Source organism: Panthera pardus, unplaced genomic scaffold (assembly GCF_024362965.1).
Source record: "Panthera pardus isolate Hobbes unplaced genomic scaffold, ASM2436296v1 HiC_scaffold_11, whole genome shotgun sequence".
Classification (NCBI taxonomy): domain Eukaryota; kingdom Metazoa; phylum Chordata; class Mammalia; order Carnivora; family Felidae; genus Panthera; species Panthera pardus.
This window is the reverse complement of record NW_026526666.1, coordinates 101,249,968-101,267,784: the sequence shown is the minus strand read 5'-3', so window position 1 is coordinate 101,267,784 and position 17,817 is coordinate 101,249,968. Positions and strand designations below refer to the sequence as shown.

Genomic DNA, 17,817 nt, shown 5'->3' with positions numbered 1-17,817 from the left:
CATCAGGGATTGCGCACTGGCTCTCCAAGCCTCTGTCTGGAAGTGGGGCTGACAGCTCTGCTCACATTTTACTGGCCGGAGCAGGTCACATGACCATGCCTAACCTCAGAGGGGGCAGAGAACACGTGTCACCGGAAGGATAAATGCAACGTGTTTATGAACATTTGCCTTCCTGGTGGCAATTGATTTCAGTCAAAGAATGGAGCAAACTCCTCTTGTCTCATAACAATTTTCTAATGAGTGATGAATCCTACACGATAAAGTCTGTATTTGCATCACTAACAAAATGTTTCTTAAAGTATGGTGACTTTTTTTTTTAATTGGTTTTGAGTGAGGATTGTTGCTTTAAAATTAACCAAACTGTTTTTGTGCATTTAAAAATAGCATCCTTGGGGCGCCTGGCTGGCTCAGTCGGTGGAGCGTGTGACTTGATCTCGGGGTTGTGAGGTCAAGCCCCACAATGGGTGTAGAGATTACTTTAAAAAAAATTTAAAAATGAAAAAATAGCATCCTTATTTGCAACTGAGCTGCTTTTCAGGCAGGCAGAAAATTCAATCTGCTAAACTACAATGCACTAGATAAACCAATTATGGCATAGTTATTGGAAAATAACCGATTTTTTTCTCATCCTCTTTTTAAAATATAATTTATTGACAAATTGGTTTCCACACAATACCCAGTGCTCATCCCAACAGGTGCCCTCCTCAGTGCCCATCGCCCACGTTCCCCTCTCCACCACCCTCCCTCAACCCGCAGTTTGTTCTCATCCTTTAAATAGCAAGCTAAGTGCATTTCAAAATCTACTTGTCTCTATGCCAACAAGACCATGGACAATCCCCTTAACGCAGGTGCCTGCTTGTGGATTCCGAGCCTAAAGGAAGCCTCCCCTCCAGCAATTCCCTGTTGTCTGCAGCTTTCTCCTGCTTCTTCCCTTCTCGCTCCTAACCGAATAGCCCTGTCAGCCCCTAATTGTGATCCCCACATCCCTCCCTTCGAACAACACTTGTCTATAGCCCCACACAGCAAAATCCCTCCCCACGGCTCCCTGTTGTCACTGCCTCACACTGTCCTTTTCCTCCAGCCAACGCTACTGAGACATCTTTAACCAAGGTCACCGACTTGGTGAAACACAACAGGAAATCCTCAGCCCTTGTCTTACTGAGTCACGAGCATTTGATACAGTTGATAGCTCTCTCCCTGAAATAGTTTATCTAGTGTCCACGACCCAACATTCTTCTGCTTTTCTTCCAACCCCATCTATGGCTCCTTGTTCTTCGCTTGGCGCTCTCTCTCTCTCTCTCTTTTTTTTTAACTTTTTTTAAGTTTGTTTATTTTCGAGAGAGAGACACACAGAGAGAATCCCAAGCAGGCTTTGCGCTGTCAGCGCAGAGCCTGACACGGGGCTCCAACTCACAAACCATGAGATCATGACCTGAGCCGAAATCAAGAGTCAGGAGTCAGACGCTCAACCGACTGAGCCACCCAGATGTCCCTTCACTTGGTGTTCTGCTCGGCCTCTGAATCTCCATGTGCCCCCGGTCTCGGCCATTGGCCCTTTTCTTTCTGTCTGCACTGTAATGTCAACACCATTTCCCACGTGACTGTAAACACCATAGGGCTCTTGCCTCTCCCAAATCTCCATCCTCGCTTTTCCCTTAAGTTCCAGGCTGGGAGATCCACTCGCCCATCTGACAATCCCACCTGCCTGTGTCATGTACATCTCAGACATAACATGTGGGAAACGAGTCTCCATTCTCCCTTCATCAAAACGTGCCATCCCCAGACTTGTCCATCTAAGTCGATGACCCACGAAACACAGCACTGCTTACACCAAAGACCCAGGAGCCACCCTGGATCACGCTCTCTTCTCACAACATACATTCAACTCCTTGGCAAGTTTCCGTGCCCTAAACGCACCCCACGTCCAGTGGCTCCTGTCACCATCCCTGCTGGTGCCACCCCAGTCTGAGCCGTCCTCAGCCTCTTCTCGTGATTAACAGCTTCCTGTTACCTGCTTCCTGTGTGGCATTCTGGTTGATACAGATCACTGTTTTGCTTAAAATCCTCCCCTTCCCACTACCATTAGAAGAAAATCCAAGTTGTGTTCCCGAACTATAATCCGGCTCTTCCTAACTGGCTGACCTCCCCTCACACCATTCCTCCTCCCTCTGTCTATTCTCCAGGCAAACTATATTGCCTTTCTGTTCCTTAACAGCACGCGTGCTGTCAGGGCTTCAGCAGGTGCGTTCTGCTCCCTCCTCCTCCCCCATACACAAACTCAGGTTTCAGTTCACCTTCTCAGAGAGGCTTCCCTAGTCACCAGGATAATGTGTCTCTTGCCTCCTTCACCCTCCATCCCTGTCCCAGCCACACTTCGTCCCATTAGCTTGTTTCCTGTTCTACACAGTATTTTCCACTTTCTGACCCCCATGGACTTGCTCCTGTTTTACGCCTTCATAAAATGTAGGCGCCCTGAATGGCAGGGACTTGTGCCACCAGGCGTTCTCGGGGACCGGAATCATCCCCGCCTAAAGAATCCACTCAATAAATGTGCTTTCGAAAGCAGTTTGACAAAAACACAAGAGGACAGTGAGATCTGCCATCATCTGGGAAAATGAGGTGGATTATCCAATACATGATATAAACAATTGCCACACTTCACTCCCCGCCCCCGTTTCTATACAATTCCTTTCATTCATCCAATAAACACTGAAGATTTTTGATGTGCCAGGCACTGGAGAGGGGCGGAGCTCTGCCCTTGGGCTGAGTTAACACACGTTCTAAAAAAACCATCAGACTGGCATTTTTAAAAAGGGTTTCTCTGCACCTTCCTTTTCTGAGTGTTTTTTACATACACTTGTCCTCCCCCAGTTGCCAAATCAACCTGTCACTCAAAGAAGACCGGGGCAACGTGTGAAGTCCGTCGTCAAAATTCCGATTCTGAAAAACGGCTTTGATCTTCCGGAGGGCTGCTTTACCGCCCGGGTCCTCCAAGCCTCAAGAGCTGAAGGGCGAGAAAGCAGGAAGGCTGAGCAAAACGCAAATAAGGGAACCCGAGAAGGCGCGAAAAAGGCTCGGACGACGAGAGCCTTCTACCCGCGCCCGGGTGGGGGAGGGGGTGGGGGTGGGGGTAGGGCCCGGGGGCGGGGGTAGGGCCCGGGGGTGGGGCCCGCCCCGCCCCCCAGGACTGTCCCCGATCCGGGCCCGCGCCGCCTCGGCCACCTGCGCGCCCGACCGCCTGCCGGAACACCCGCCCCTCACGTGGAGGCCGGCCCACCCCGCCCGGGTCCCGCCCTCTCGTGATTGGCGGCTCCAGCGCCCTATCCCTGCCGCGCTGGCTCCAGCCGCCCCGCTGTTCTTTCCCTCCCACCTCACCTCCCCGCCCCGGTGCCGTGAAAGGGGCGGAGCGCTCGGCTCTCCCGGCCCGGGCTCCACCCTCTGAGGGCCCCTCCCCCACTGCCTACGCTCCCGCTTTCCGGATTGGCCGAGCACCGCCCACCACCCGAACACCCGCGTTACGTAAAGGGCGTCGGCGTCTTTTCCCCGCCCACTCGCCTCGGGTTATGTAACCCGGGCGCCCCGGCCGAGGCCCCGCCCCCGGGCCAATGGAGGCCCGCACAGCTGGCCGCGGCGGCCAATCGCGCGGCTGGGGGGCGGGGCCTCGTCACGTGGCGCGCAGGGGGCGCGGCGCCGGCGGCCACCCGGCACGCGGCGGGCTTCGGGACGGTTCGCGGCCCGAAGCCACCCGGCACGCGGCGGGCTTCGGGACGGTTCGCGGCCCGGCCTCGCGCCGGGCGAGCGGTGGCGGCAGCGGCTGCGGCAGCGGGTGAGTGCTCTGCCGGGGCCGGGAGGTCTCCCCCGAGGCCGCCCTGTGCCGTTGGGCCGGCGGCCGGGCGGTGCCGGGCCGGGAACCTGGGGGTCCGCAACTTTGTGCGGGAAGTTTCCCTGCCGGGGTCCGGTTTCTGCGGAGCCGTCGGCGCCGAGGGGCCTCCTGCAGTCCGGCTCCCGCAGCAGGCCGCCCGTTTCCCTGGACACTCGTGCCCTGTGTCGCCCCCAGGCTGCCTCCTGGAGCGGGGCCGTCGGAGACTGCATGGAGACCCCGCAGAGAAGACTTCCTCCAGGTGAGCGGGGTCGGTGGCCGCCGGCTCCCGGTGACTTGGAGCTTTCCCTGCGGCGACCGCACGCGCAGAAATGAGGAATCCAGGTCTGCCGCTGCCCGCAGAGTGAGCGGCAGGCAACGGACTGAGGGCCGCCCCGCAAAAGATGGACCCCTGTGAAGATCTGGAAAGGTCCAGCCATAAGTCTCTGGACTCCAGGGAGACCGGGCCTCCGGAACTTGAAGGACCACGGGCCTGCGACCCTGAGGCCCTGGGGAAAGGACACGAGGAGATGTGGAGCCAGAAGTACCACCTACAGAGCCCACGCGCGGAGAGCAGCAACAGGTGACACACCGTGATTCTTGCGTCGTTGTTCCTCGGGGAAGGAGGGCTGAAACCCTTGTATTCCTTTGTTTGTGAGCCTAGGAGAAGCTTTAGGGGGATACTGGACGACTCCGGATGAAATAAGTTGGGAAACTGAAGAATTCCCGAAGAGAACCACACGTACGGAAGGAGTGGTTAAGGATTTAGCTGGAGTGGGGGCTCAAGTGGGAATGAGAAAGAACAGAGAATGTTTGATGATCACCCCTTGTTTCTTGGGCTGGGATCCCACACCTGTCAAACCAGAAACAGACCCATGAACTAAATGAGTTGATCCGTGGTGAGCGCTTAGAAAGTTGCTGGGCACCTCGCATGCTGTGCAGTGGACTAACTTTGGCTGTTCTTGTCACCCAAAGCGTGAGTCGAGTTTTGTTTTTTAATCTTCCAGTGAACGGCAAGATCGAAACAGAGTTTCCGAAGAGCTTATGATGGTTGTCCAAGAAATGAAAAAATATTTCCCATCAGAGAGACCCAATAAGCCGAGCACTCTAGACGCCCTCAACTATGCCCTTCGTTGTGTACACAGTGTGCAAGGTAAAACGAGCCGGACGGAAAGTCCAGTGGTGCAAGTACATCATTTTGCTCGTAAACCTCAGCCGAGCAGGAAGAGTTGTCAGTGTGGTTCTAGTCCCTGAAATGTTTTGAGCTTTTTATGGTGCTGGATGGGTGAGGAGGAAGTCTACACTGATTCTAGGAGTGTGGTAGGTGTGCAAATTAGGAACATCAGGAGAAGGAACCTTTTTTGTGTAATGGTTTAGGAACTGCTGTTTAGTGCTCGTGCCATATTTTGTGATTTGCTGCAGGAGAGTACACTTGGGCACATTTTAAAGACTCACTTTAAAAAAGAGGTTTTTTAATGTTAATTTATTTTTGAGAGAATGAGAGAGACAGAGCATGAGCAGGGGAGGGGCAGAGAGGGAGACACACAGCATCGGAAGCCGGCTCCAGGCTCCGAGCTGTCAGCACAGAGCCTGATGTGGGGCTCGAACCCCCAAACCGTGAAACCATGACCGAAGTCGGACGCTGAACCGACTGAGCCACCCAGGCGCCCCTGAAGACTCACTTTTTAAAGAATCATTGTCTTCTGGGCTGCCTGGGTGGCTCAGTCGGTCCAGCATCTGACTTCGGCTCAGGTCATGCTCTCGCCGTTTGTGGGTTTGAGCCCCGCGTCAGGCTCTGTCTGTGCTGATAGCTCGGAGCCTGGAGCCTGCTTCAGATTCTGTGTCTCCCCCCCTTTCTGCCCCTCCCATGCTCATGCTCTCTCTCTGTCTCTCGATAATAAATAAAAGTTAAAACTACTTTCTGTGAAACATTAAAAAAAAAAAATCATTGTCTTCTAAGGTTATTGGGGAAAATACATTTGAGAAAATGCAATTCCCCATTCGCTGTCATCCACATACTGTTCCGGTGCCTTGATGATATATCAGGAATCTACCAAATTAAAAATGAACAATTACAAACACCTTTTCCTTTTTATCTCTGACTTTTCATTTCCAGGGATTTCTAAAGTACACATTTTCATTAGCATAAATCTCTGCGACTTCGTGTAGGACACACAGTTCTTGAGTACTGAAGTAATGTTTCTGCCATAAACATGTCACGTGTATGTGTTCGAAATTTTTGGTTTTAGTGTCTTCAGTGGGTCCTGCTCCTCGCAATGTGGAACATCAAAAAATCCTGAAACTCCAAGGCTTAGGTTTGTACAACTGTCAGTATTTTAGGTGCAAGATGATGCTGTGGTTTTGAGGAAAACACGCTGAGTGTCCTCATCCTGAAAAACGAGCCCACTTGAACGGTAGTGAAACTTCCTTCCTGAAGATACTGTTGTCACTGGACTCCCTCTTTATTTTCTTGTGTTTCTTAGCAAACAGTGAGTTTTTCCAGATTCTGCGTCCGGATGGAGCACCTCGAGCAGATGTGACCACGTACAGTCTTGAGGAACTGAGCACGGTTGCTTCAGAACACGCCTCCAAAAACACAGTAAGGATTCCCAAGTTTTGCCGTATCAACCAGGGTGATTTTTCCTAACGACTTTATCCAGGTGTAGATTTTTAAACCTAATAACTTGGGAGTTGCAGAAACCACGATTTGAGGCTAGAAGCAAATTACCATGGAGGTGTTGTGTAGTATGATGGCCCTCGCCAGAGCACGGACCTAAAACCAGGAGGCAGCACGCGAGCGGTGGTTCTCTGTGCTTTGGTTCTCAGGTGCCCCAACATCCCGAGCTTCCCTGAGTTTTCTGGAATTAAGAGGAAAAAAAATAAACTGCAGAGCGGTTGCCGTCATTTTATTCTAAGCCCCGAATTGTTAATTTGTATTTATAACATTCTTAGTTCCAGTACCTACTACTTGAAGTTGTTAACAGCTGGATTTTATAGAACAGGTGAGTTGATATGCTGTCATTTTTTGGGTAACGTTTTGGAAGAGACATTTAGTGTATCTGTTTTGAATCTCTTCATGTTGACTGAGTAATTCAACCGCACCCTTTACTGACGCGATGGAGATTACTTAATTTTTTTTTTTTTAATTTTTTCAACGTTTTTTTATTTATTTTTGGGACAGAGAGAGACAGAGCATGAACGGAGGAGGGGCAGAGAGAGAGGGAGACACAGAATCGGAAACAGGCTCCAGGCTCCGAGCCATCAGCCCAGAGCCTGACGCGGGGCTCGAACTCACAGACCGCGAGATCGTGACCTGGCTGAAGTCGGACGCTTAACCGACTGCGCCACCCAGGCGCCCCGAGATTACTTAATTTTTAATTCAAGTCATGTTTAGACTTCAGCGTGATTGTAACGTAACGATTTTGTCCTGTCAGAACATGAGCTGTGCTAAAACCACAGTAGCTTTTGTTTCACTGACCGAGGTGTTTATGGTACTGCTGCGGGTGTGGCCGAGATGTGAGACACACTGAAAAGTTTAAGAAAACATTTCCCCTTTAAGATCTCCAAAATAAAGCCAGACAGGAAGGCATGCCGGTGCTGGAATCGCAGACACAAACCGTGGCCTGTTATGAACGTTCCACATGTCCGATGGGACAAATCAGAAGTTATTCTTCTGTACTGACGGTGTCTCAGGGAGGGGAGTCTCGAGCCTGGTCCTAAAGCCTAGAGTTCTCCGTTGGTGAAGAGAGGACAGTCCCCCTAGTTTGCAAACGAGAAGGAATCAGAAGCAGACGTGCCACATGCATGCTTATAGATATGGGAGGAGCTGGTGTATCCTTTGGTATAGAAATCAGACCTTCAGGAGGTAAAATGCAGGTTCTACGGTGATGGTTAAGCTGTATATTGGAGAATTACACGTTCATTGTGGGACATGTGTGCGTGTTTTAAGCTTTTGATCACGTTAGAAGTCTAGAAGTTTACCTTTCAGGGAATATTGCCGTAAGGATCTCAGTGTTGGCATTCATCCCCAATGTTTGTTATAGGATACCTTTGTGCCAGTGTTTTCATTTCTGTCTGGAAGGTTAGTGCACGTTTCTGAACAGGCCACTTCGATCCTGAACTGTAAGAAGGGTTTCTTGGAGTCCTCGCACTTTGTTGAACTGCTCGCCCCTCAAGATGTGAGGGTGTTCTGTGCACACACTGTCCACTCTCAGCTTCCCTTCTGGAACAGCTGGACCCGAAGAGGTAACGGGACCGATGCTCAGATGTTTATCTTGCCTCGTAAAGATCAGTTTCATTCTTTGAGAGATAGGACCAAAATTGACACATTATTTTGAATCTGCAAACTGTATGGTTTTTCTTACCTCTTTATGTTAAAAAGTCAGAATGTGGAGTGCCTGGCTGACTCTGTCAGAGGAGCACACAACTCTTAATCTCAGGGTCATGAGTTCAAGGCCCACGTTAGGCATAGGGATTACTAAAAATAAGTAAAACTTAAAAAAAAATTAAAAAGTAAATAAAAAGTCAACGTGACGAAAACAGCACTTTAAATGCTTCTCTTGACAAAAAGTTCCAATCAATATGCTGTCATTTAGTCAAGTTGATCAACTACGTAGGTTACATATCATACACATGGTGTGATAGCCTGCGTAACTCAATACCAGGTTATTGTTATGAAGACTCTGTTCCCTCTAAGTTAATAAAATTAAATTTTTTTTCTCTTAAATTGACTTCATTATTTCTTTGCTTTGTTTGGAGATAAACTTCTCATGGTCGGCTCCCATTCTAGCTTTGCTTCCCCCTAAAAGTTCACAAATCTCATTGCTTTGTTTTCCTTCTCAAATGCTTATTTTCCTGAACCTGGGATGCCTGTTCACAGTTTTCTCTGTGGCATTCAGTCCTGTGTGCTTTTTAAAATAAGTCGTTACTTCTTTTTACAGCCACCCGTTATTACTTATTTCATATCCTTTGTTAGTGTATCTCAAAGAGCGTGGTATATAGATCAACTTTTTCCTCTTGATTCCAAGCCTTTTTCTCTATTTTTTAAATTTAAATTTGATTTATCATGGTAAAAAAAAATAACAAAATTTACCATCTTACCATTTTTAAGTGTACAGTTTCATGGCATTAGGTATGTTGGCATGGTTGTGAAACTCACCTCCAGAACATTCTCATCTTGCAAATCTAGGACTCTGTGCCCATTCCGATTTTTTAGTGCATACGTGGTCTAATGGAAAACAGTCTTGCACTTACAGGCTCCTTTTTCCAGTGACAGACCTTTGCCCCATCTTTTGTGTACAGTTTGTATAAGCTTCAGGACGCACACCTGTCTTCCTCATTTCCTGTCACTCGAAAATGTGGATTTCATTTCTGTTCCTCTTTCGTGAACACGTATTTTCAACCTTTAATTGTCCACCTTTGTTTCTCTCCTTTTATTGGTCATTGACCCACTCCGCGAACATGTATTCAACAAACACTGTGGGCCGGGAGGATGCAGGGTGTTGACACACAGCTGTGAACAGAGCAGGTGTAGGGCACTGTGTGCCAGTCCTCCCGCTTACCCGATGCCGCTCCTCCAACTGGCCTGTCCAGTCTCTGTTCTTTTCAACCGTGTTATCTTTGCATAATACTTGCTGCTGTGATATTTCCCCTCCGTGTGAAAACATAAATATGCCCTGAAATCGTCTTTTGGATCTAAAAGTTGGCTTCCTCCATGGAGAGACGGTGCCCATCTCAGTGACGAGCCACACGGTGCTTTGCCTCACACACCCCAGCGATTCCAACCCTTCTTGAGCCATTTCCGGGCTGGGCCTGTGTTGCCGCCTCCTGTCCCCTCCTCTGATCTCCTGGAACGTTAAGCGGACAGAGGAAGCTATCAACTCAGCCATCGTCCGCTTTTGGCCTGGCCTCTGAGCACATACCCACTTTGGTTTGTCGCGCGGCCCTCACAGAAGGCTCTGACCACTGTTCCTTCAGCGCACGCTTCCAAAAGCAAGAATTCACTGTGACAGCCGAGGTGTGGAAGTGATAACGGGCTCACATCTACTACCTGAGATCCTACAGTCGGGCTGTGTCCTACGTGACCCCTAGAGAATGCGGTTACGTTCAGGTGCCTGGTGTTCCATATACGTAGTGCAAACGAGTCTGCCCTCCGGTAGGGTTCCAGTATTTCCCGTGTGTAAAGAATTTTAAGCAAAGAATCCGAGGTCTGAGCTTTAAATCGAGTCCTGTCCCTTCGTGAACTGTGGAGGCCGGCTAGCTTCTCCCCGTGAAATGCTAGTTTCCTGGCAGCCTGTTAACTGACGCAGACGTGAGCTCGCCCATGGTGGGGGAGGCAGCAGGTATTTGGAATGTTCCGCAGCATGAGGGGATCATCCTCATTGCTACCATCTATGGAAAGGGACTCTTCTTCTTCATGTTTCAGTGGGTTAACTAATTTAATCTCCACAAAAACCTTATGAGGTGTAGACAAGGTCATGGTCTTCACTTGACAGGTAAGCTAACTGTGTGTGTTTGGGTCTGCTGGAAAGCAAACGTCAGGGCGGGGTCAGCTGTGTAAGAGACTCGCTGGGGGAGGGCGTGGGAGGAGGGGAGCGCTGCCCTCAGCCCACAGCGCTCCTCTGACGCGCGTGGAAAGAGCGGGAACAAGGACTGGGGAGGAGGAGGCTTGGCCAGGCAGTCAAAGGCAAGTCCAGGCCACAGGCACACGCCAGAGGAGCCGTGCGTCTCCGTGGACTGGTCCTGCCTCGGTCTCGCTCTGTGTGCAGGCGCTGGCTGGGAGCGGACATCGGATACGGGGCCCCGGGGACAGCAGCTGTGGCCTGTGGTCAGTTCTGTCCCCTGACGCCGGGAGCTGCTCCCCTTCTTGGCCACTACGGTCATTGAGGCACAGAGCTAAGTGACTCACCTGAGGTCACCCTGCCAGTAAGCGTGGGGCCACGTTTCTCCTTGGCGGTGTGAATCCAGAGTCCGTGCTCTGAACCACTGCCCCTCCTGACTGCCGAGTCCCTGTGGCTGTAACTTTATTTATTTATTTTTTTAATTTTTTTTTTTAACGTTTATTTATTTTTGAGACAGAGACAGAGCATGAATGGGGGAGGGGCAGAGAGAGAGGGAGACACAGAATCGGAAGCAGGCTCCAGGCTCTGAGCCATCAACCCAGAGCCTGACGCGGGGCTCGAACTCACGGACCGTGAGATCGTGACCTGAGCTGAAGTCGGACGCTTAACCGACTGAGCCACCCAGGCGCCCCTCATCTGTGCCTTTTTAAAAGGAGTTTGTGTGTGTGTGTGTATTTTTAATCAAGTACATTTTCATTGATCATTCAAAAGCCCATTTTCTGACTCTTCCTATATTCTTCTGCTCAGAAGTGCAAAGATCTGGACCATTTTCCGTATTTTGGTTTCCTCTCTCTCTCTTTTTTCGAGAAGAGAGAAGGAGCACAAGGGGAGAAGAGGGAGAGGGAAAGAGAGAGAATCCTAAGCAGGCTCTACACTCAGCACGGAGCCCAGCGCAGGGCTGGAACCCACGACCCCGGGATCACAACCTGAGCCGAAATCAAGAGTTGAATGCTCAACCGACCGAGCCACCCAGGAGTCCCAGTATTTTGGTTCTTTAGAGCTCTCACTGTGTGTGCTCCTTCAGTGTATCTTTTTTTTTTTTTTTTCAACTTTTTTTTTTTATTTATTTTTGGGATAGAGAGAGACAGAGCATGAACGGGGGAGGGGCAGAGAGAGAGGGAGACACAGAATTGGAAGCAGGCTCCAGTCTCTGAGCCATCAGCCCAGAGCCCGACGCGGGGCTCGAACTCACAGACCGCGAGATCGTGACCTGAGCTGAAGTCGGAGGCTTAACCGACTGAGCCACCCAGGCGCCCCAGGACTTTTCACCCCAGTGAGCGAATGTCCAAAAGATAAATTTAAGGAGCTGTAAGCAGAGGAGACGTAAATAGTCAGCAAACACCGGGGAGAAGGTTCAGTCCCCCGATCGAGGCAAACTTAAACGCTGCTGCACTACCACTTCACAAACCAATAAAATTCATGCAGAAAGCAATAAAATTGTGTACTGTCAGTGGGACAGTACACAGTGAGAGGCAGATAATCGTACCACTTGGCCCAGGGCCCCGACTTTGGGGACTTTATTCCAGGCAAGAAACAAGTGAAAGACATGTATGTGTCATACACCTAAATGCCGGAAGTTGTCGACGTCGACAATCCGTGAGGTGTGTCCAGACTATTCCAGTGAAATAGAGTTTTATCACCAAAGTAAATGTGTCACCGGATTATTGCAGTGATATCGGAGAGATGAGCACGGGCAGTTTCAGCGATAGAGGATGGACCACGGGAAGCAGTAAGGGACAGACCTCAGTCCAGTGCCCTCGGTCTGAGAGCCACTGCTAGAATAGGAAAGCCCCTGGAAGATCCTGGATGTGACTACATCTCAAGAGTAGCTCCTCCTTTGTTGTTTTTTTTTTTTATAATGTTTATTTATTTTTGAGAGAGGGAAAGAGCGTGCGTGAACATGGGAGGGGCAGAGGGAGAGGGGGACAGAGGATCCAAAGCAGGCTCTGCACTGAGAGCAGTGAGCCGGATGCGGGGCTCGAACTCACAAACTCTGAAATCACAACCTCAGCTGAAGTCGGACACTCAATCAACTGAGCCACCAGGAGCCCCAAGAGTATCTCCTTTGAAAGAATCATTTATTGTCTGGGGATAGTTCAAGTTTGTCTCACCGAGGAGGGGCTGCTCTGCCCTGTTGCTCTGGGAGGGGGTGAGTAACACTTTGTCTTTATTTCCCGCAGCATCTCAGTACGAATTCGCTCCGGTGAAATCCTTTTTCTGCAGGATCCGGTAAGTCTCGGGGCTTGTGGGGGCCGGGAATGGTGGGTTATGTTCTGATTTTATTTGGTACTTTTTAGATTCTTCCGGATTCATCTAGGAGTCCGATCTTGCCATCAGAAGTTTGTATTTTGTTTATTTTTTTAGTGTGAGAGAGAGAGAGCAAGTGGGGGAGAGGGAGAGAGAGAGAATCCTAACTCAGCAGGCTCCATGCCAAGCACAGAACTCAACACGGGGCTCGATCTCACAACCCTGAGATCATGACCGGAGCCAAAATCAAGAGTCAGATGCTTAACCAGCTGAGCTATCCAGGCACCCCAAGAAGTTTGTATTTTGATTGGGAAGAGACATACATTCACAAAATGCCTACCTACATAAAAATGCAATCAGGAAAAAGGGCAAAGAGATTCTTGTTAGCCAGTGATGCAGGGAGGGGCATTGTCTCTCTCTCTCTCTCTCTCTCTCTCTCTCTCTCTCAACCACTGGATGGTAAGTTAACTGTCAAATGGCCATTGTTTTAGGTTCTTTTGTTTTTTGTTTTTGATTTTGTTTTGTTTTGTTGCTTTTTGTCCTTTGGTCACATTTAAAATTAATTTTTGAAATTTCTGTGCCTCATGTAGGGCTTGAACTCACAACCCTGGGATCAAGAGTCACATGCTGTACCGACTGAGCCAGTCAGGCGCCCCGAGTTTTTGAAATTTTCAATAACTTTAAAGGAAGTAAGATAGATCTGTTCAAGGGAAGGATTTAAAAGGTCCAGACATAGTGAACCAGAAGAAAACAGACCAAAATTTTAATCGTAGTTGATTTCTGGTAGGAGTCATTGGTGACTTTTACTATAATTTGTTCATGTTACTTTGTCAATAAAAAGAAAACGTGTTTCAACGATGTTATGATTCCCAGTATTAGTACTAAAGTTCCTAAATGCTCCAGATGTGTGGAAAACTAAAGAGAACACGCCTTGTAATGGATTAGTCGGCTGCTCCGTGGGGTTGGGGGAACTTGAGCTAATCGTATTCCAGTACTTGGGGGAGTGATACCCCGGGGAAGGTGTGCAGGAGGGAGGGCTGTGTTGGTTCATTCAGGCCTTTACAGAGGAGTTCTTATGAAGAGCTTAGAACAGTGCTTACCACGTAGTAAGTGCTGTTTGTGTTTGTTTTGTTAGTAAACATACCCGTGTGCCTTCTCTGAGCCAGGCGAGGCTACAGGTACAAAGTTCTTGCCCTCATGGACCTTACATTCTGTGTGTGGGGGTACCAGTAATAAACAGGTACATGTGTATGTGTCAGCTGGCGGTAAATTCCGTGTAGAACAGTGCAAGAGAGTAAGGGAATTCTGGGCAGTGCAGAGATTACTAGTGTTCTCAGGGGGGTCAAGGAATCTTCTCTAACAAGAAGCCTGATTGGAGCCAGAGCCTGAAGGAGGTGAGAGAGTGAGCCACACCTCTCTGAGAGAAGGGTGTTCCAGATAAGTGCAAAGGCCCTGGGGTGGAGCATGCTTGGCCTGTGGGCAGAGTGACAAGGAAGCGAATGCTGCTGGAGCACAGGAGGGGGTGAGCAGGAAGGACAGGAAGAAACAGGGAGCTTTGACTTCTGAAGGAAACGTTTTGTTCAGGTTTATCATTTATTTGAAAACTTTAGTTTTGGAATTTGCAAAATAAAGGGAAGTAGAGGAGAAAGGACGGTGGACTGGTACGCACTTACCATTCCGCCTCGATAACTTTAACCCACGGCCAGTGGTCTGTCACCTCTGCCACCACCTGCTCCTCAGCCCGCCCTCCCCATGATTCTGAAGCAGAATCTCAGATCGTGCATCATTTCCTCCATTGGCATCTCAGAACGGGATCTAAAAGATAAGGTTCCCATTAATGTCTGTGATGCTCAAATTGTCCCGTCTGTGGCCAGCCGGAGCCCCTTCGGGTTAGCTCTGGGGCCGTGTGAGGGCGCCCCTGTGGTCGGTGACAGCCTCCTTGGCTTCAGGGATGATGTCCCACCCAGCCTCTTCCCAGACATTTCCTGCCTCAGACATGGAGTCAGTTGTTTCTCCAAGGATCCCTCACTCCTCGTGCTGGGAAGTGGCATCACCATCCGGAGGCCAACTCTGCACGGTGGGGGGCGGGGAGGTTGCTAGGCTTATCATGGCTTCTAGGCATTCTCAGTTTCATCTTCCAGAAGGATGGCAATTGGTAATTGGTGTTAAAAAAGGGCCGCGTTGGGCGCTGTGCTGGGGATGGCGTGGGCGCGACAGGCAGCAGGTGCACAGGGGGAGGGGATGCGGAAGTGTCTTGGATATCGTGGATGGATTTGTATGCGAGAGTTACTGGAGTTTATCCACGGACGAGGTTGGGGTGTGAAATAGAGGCTGAGTCGAGGTGGCGCAAGAGTCTTTGGCTCCAGTCGCCGTGTGCGGGGGCAGAGGAGACTAGGAAGGCAGCTTCCTGGAGCAGAGGGCAAGAGTACAAGTTAGGTTCGCCTTACCTGTTGGGAACCTACTCGTGGTGTTGAGCAGGTGTGGGTCCGTGAGTCTGGAGTTGCAGGAGAATTCCGGGCTGGAGACAGGGACTCGGGTCGCCTGCGCACACAGGGCATCGCAAACCCCACGGCGGGGTGGGCCTGGGAGATGCACACACAGAAGTCGGAGGGAGCGGGAGACACAGGCTCAGCTCGTGGCTCAGGGTCCAGGGAAGGCCACCCTCTTCTCAGTGGCGGAAGCGGGTTCGTGGTGGAGAGTGGGGCCACTGGTGGAGGTGCCGGAGTCTGCAGAGAGGCGAGTGAGCGAGGTGGGGGTGGGAGTGCGTGTGCACGTGGCCACGGACGGACGTGGAGCTTCTAGGCCACTACAGACCGTTTGACACCTATGTCAATGACGGTGGGAGAGGGGATGTGACTGGTAGAAACAAGGGAGTATGAACTCAGTTGTGGGCACATGGACACTAAGGGGACCATCGTATCCAAGGAGAAGTGTCCTCTGGGCAGCTGGAGCTGTGAAACAGGGTGACAGTCTTGGAGTCGAGCCGCCCGACCCAGGGAGGTGTCCTGCAGCGGGGGCTGGGGCTTGGCCAGCAGGTTGCAGCCCTGCTTTCCGGCTCAGGCAGGCACGTAAGGAGTGTTCAATCGCACACAGGGCCCTGCGCCCATCAGGTGTGGCTGAAACAGTAAGACTGAGTCAGTCCCCTGAGAGATAGAGGAAGGGACGGTGAAGAACTGGCTTTGGGGGCACGATCACAAGAGCCCCGTTTTCTGTCATGTGGTACTTGGTTTAGACGCATGAGGTAAGATAGGTAGTTACACCTGTCCCTCTTGGAAGAAGCAGAAAGTCACATTGGAAAGTTAGGGTTTGGCGGTCAGAGGGAAAGTCGCAGGATGGCTGGTTCGTTTTAACTCACTAAGCTGGTTCTCCATAAAGCCTCTTTTTTTTATATATAAGTTTATTTTATTTTGAGAGAAAGAGAGCTGGGGAGGGGCAGAGAGAGAAGAGAGAGAGAGAGACAGAGGTGCCACACTGTCAGTGCAGAACCTGATGTGGGGCTCGAACTCAACAAACCACGAGATCATGACCTGAGCTAAAACCAAAAGTCAGATGCTTAACCCACTGAGCCACCCAGGCGGGCAGCTTTCCATAAGACCTCTTTATCTCTGAATAATGAATAAGTATAATTGCCTTTGGGTATTGAAAATATAAACTAATGTTTCTCTTCTCTTTAAAATAAACACGTTTAAACATTTTAGACTTGATCTGTCTCTCTCAGAAATTACCAATAGGACATTTCTCCTGCCTGGTTTCACGTTGGGCTAATTGAATGCATGAGGACAGGCACTCATCATTTTTATTCTTTTCAGTGGAGGCGAAGTCAGAGAGCAAGAGAAGCGTTACTACCCATTCCGGATTATTCCCTATTTGATGCGCGTACATGTCTCTACCCAGCGGGAACCTGAGTCGTGCTGTCTCACCCTGGTGGAGAAAGTTCGCTCTGGTTATGAAGGTGAGTCCGGAGTCTCTGCTTTTAGATCAGACCTAACCTGTCAGCACATCAGGTGGGAACACATGAAAGCCTGTTTACTGAGCTGTGGAACCAGAAAAGAGCTCTCAAGGCTTCAGCTTGGCCCCGAACTCTGTGGGCATCTGTAGCATATAGCAGATCTTCCCTGATGTGTATTCACTACCCTTGACTTCTTGCGTGCTTGTCTCCTTCAAGGCAGCAGCACGGCCCAAGGGTCTAAGCACAGACTTGGCCACAGATACGTGATCCTCTGACCCTTTCTGTACTGGGGACTGTCCTATGGCCTTTTGCTTCTGCCCTGTGTGAAATAGCATAGAAAGTGTGGCACAGAAACATCACAAAAACGAATTTGTGTTTTTTAAGTGTTTTGAAATCCCTTGAGTAAAAACTATAGTTTATATCTTCTGATGGCAGAACTACATTTCTAAATTCATGCATTAGTACGGAAGTAACTTACGTTTATTATCTGCAATTACAGTCCGTTCTGCTGTAACCTGACATCTGCTTCCTTAAAAATTACTGTCCTGTGCAAAATAAACCCCAAACACACACGCACAAAACCACAGGGCTTATGGGAAAAATGGGTTTTAGGGGCACAACACTCAAAACACTTAACTGCACATTAAAAAGACACGAATCTAATAAAAACAGTAATGGTTTTACACATTAAATGGTTAAGAAATACACAGTCGCTGCAGTAAATATGGCACCTCACCCTGAAAAAGCCCCTCGGTGGCTTGTGGCTGTGGGTGTTGGCACCTGCCGTGGCTCCTAGTTGCTGTGGAAGGAGGGGGGTGGAAGGAAGGTTGTCTGAAGTCGGACGTGGACGGGCATGGCTCGTAACACGCAGCGCACAGAGGTAGCCAGAGGTGTTTGCGGGGTGTGCGTGTGTTTGTGTATTCGTGGGTGACTCCGTTCACCTCTCGTGTCTTGCAAATGAAATTGTGCGTGATTTCAAATCACTCCACTTGCAAAATGAATTACAGCAGAATTGGCCACACCAATTATATTACATAGATTTGAAATCTCCGAATCACGCCGACACCAAATCCAGGGTGCTCAGTTACACACAACCACCAAATACAACCACGCTTTCTAGTCCTGACCTTTAATTTCCCCTT

General features: G+C 49.8%; 1 protein-coding gene across 1 annotated transcript in view; it reads left to right on the top strand.

The window, feature by feature from the left end:
* The first annotated feature begins 3,743 nt into the window (after positions 1-3,743).
* PER3 (period circadian regulator 3) overlaps positions 3,744-17,817 on the top strand; it is a 59,813-nt gene continuing 45,739 nt past the window's right edge. Inside the window, 7 exon segments of the mRNA XM_053899025.1 lie at positions 3,744-3,826; positions 4,058-4,442; positions 4,867-5,012; positions 6,343-6,458; positions 7,903-8,104; positions 12,660-12,708; positions 16,536-16,678. Of these exon segments, the coding sequence (XP_053755000.1) occupies positions 4,264-4,442; positions 4,867-5,012; positions 6,343-6,458; positions 7,903-8,104; positions 12,660-12,708; positions 16,536-16,678 (835 nt within the window). The 5' untranslated portion in view covers positions 3,744-3,826; positions 4,058-4,263.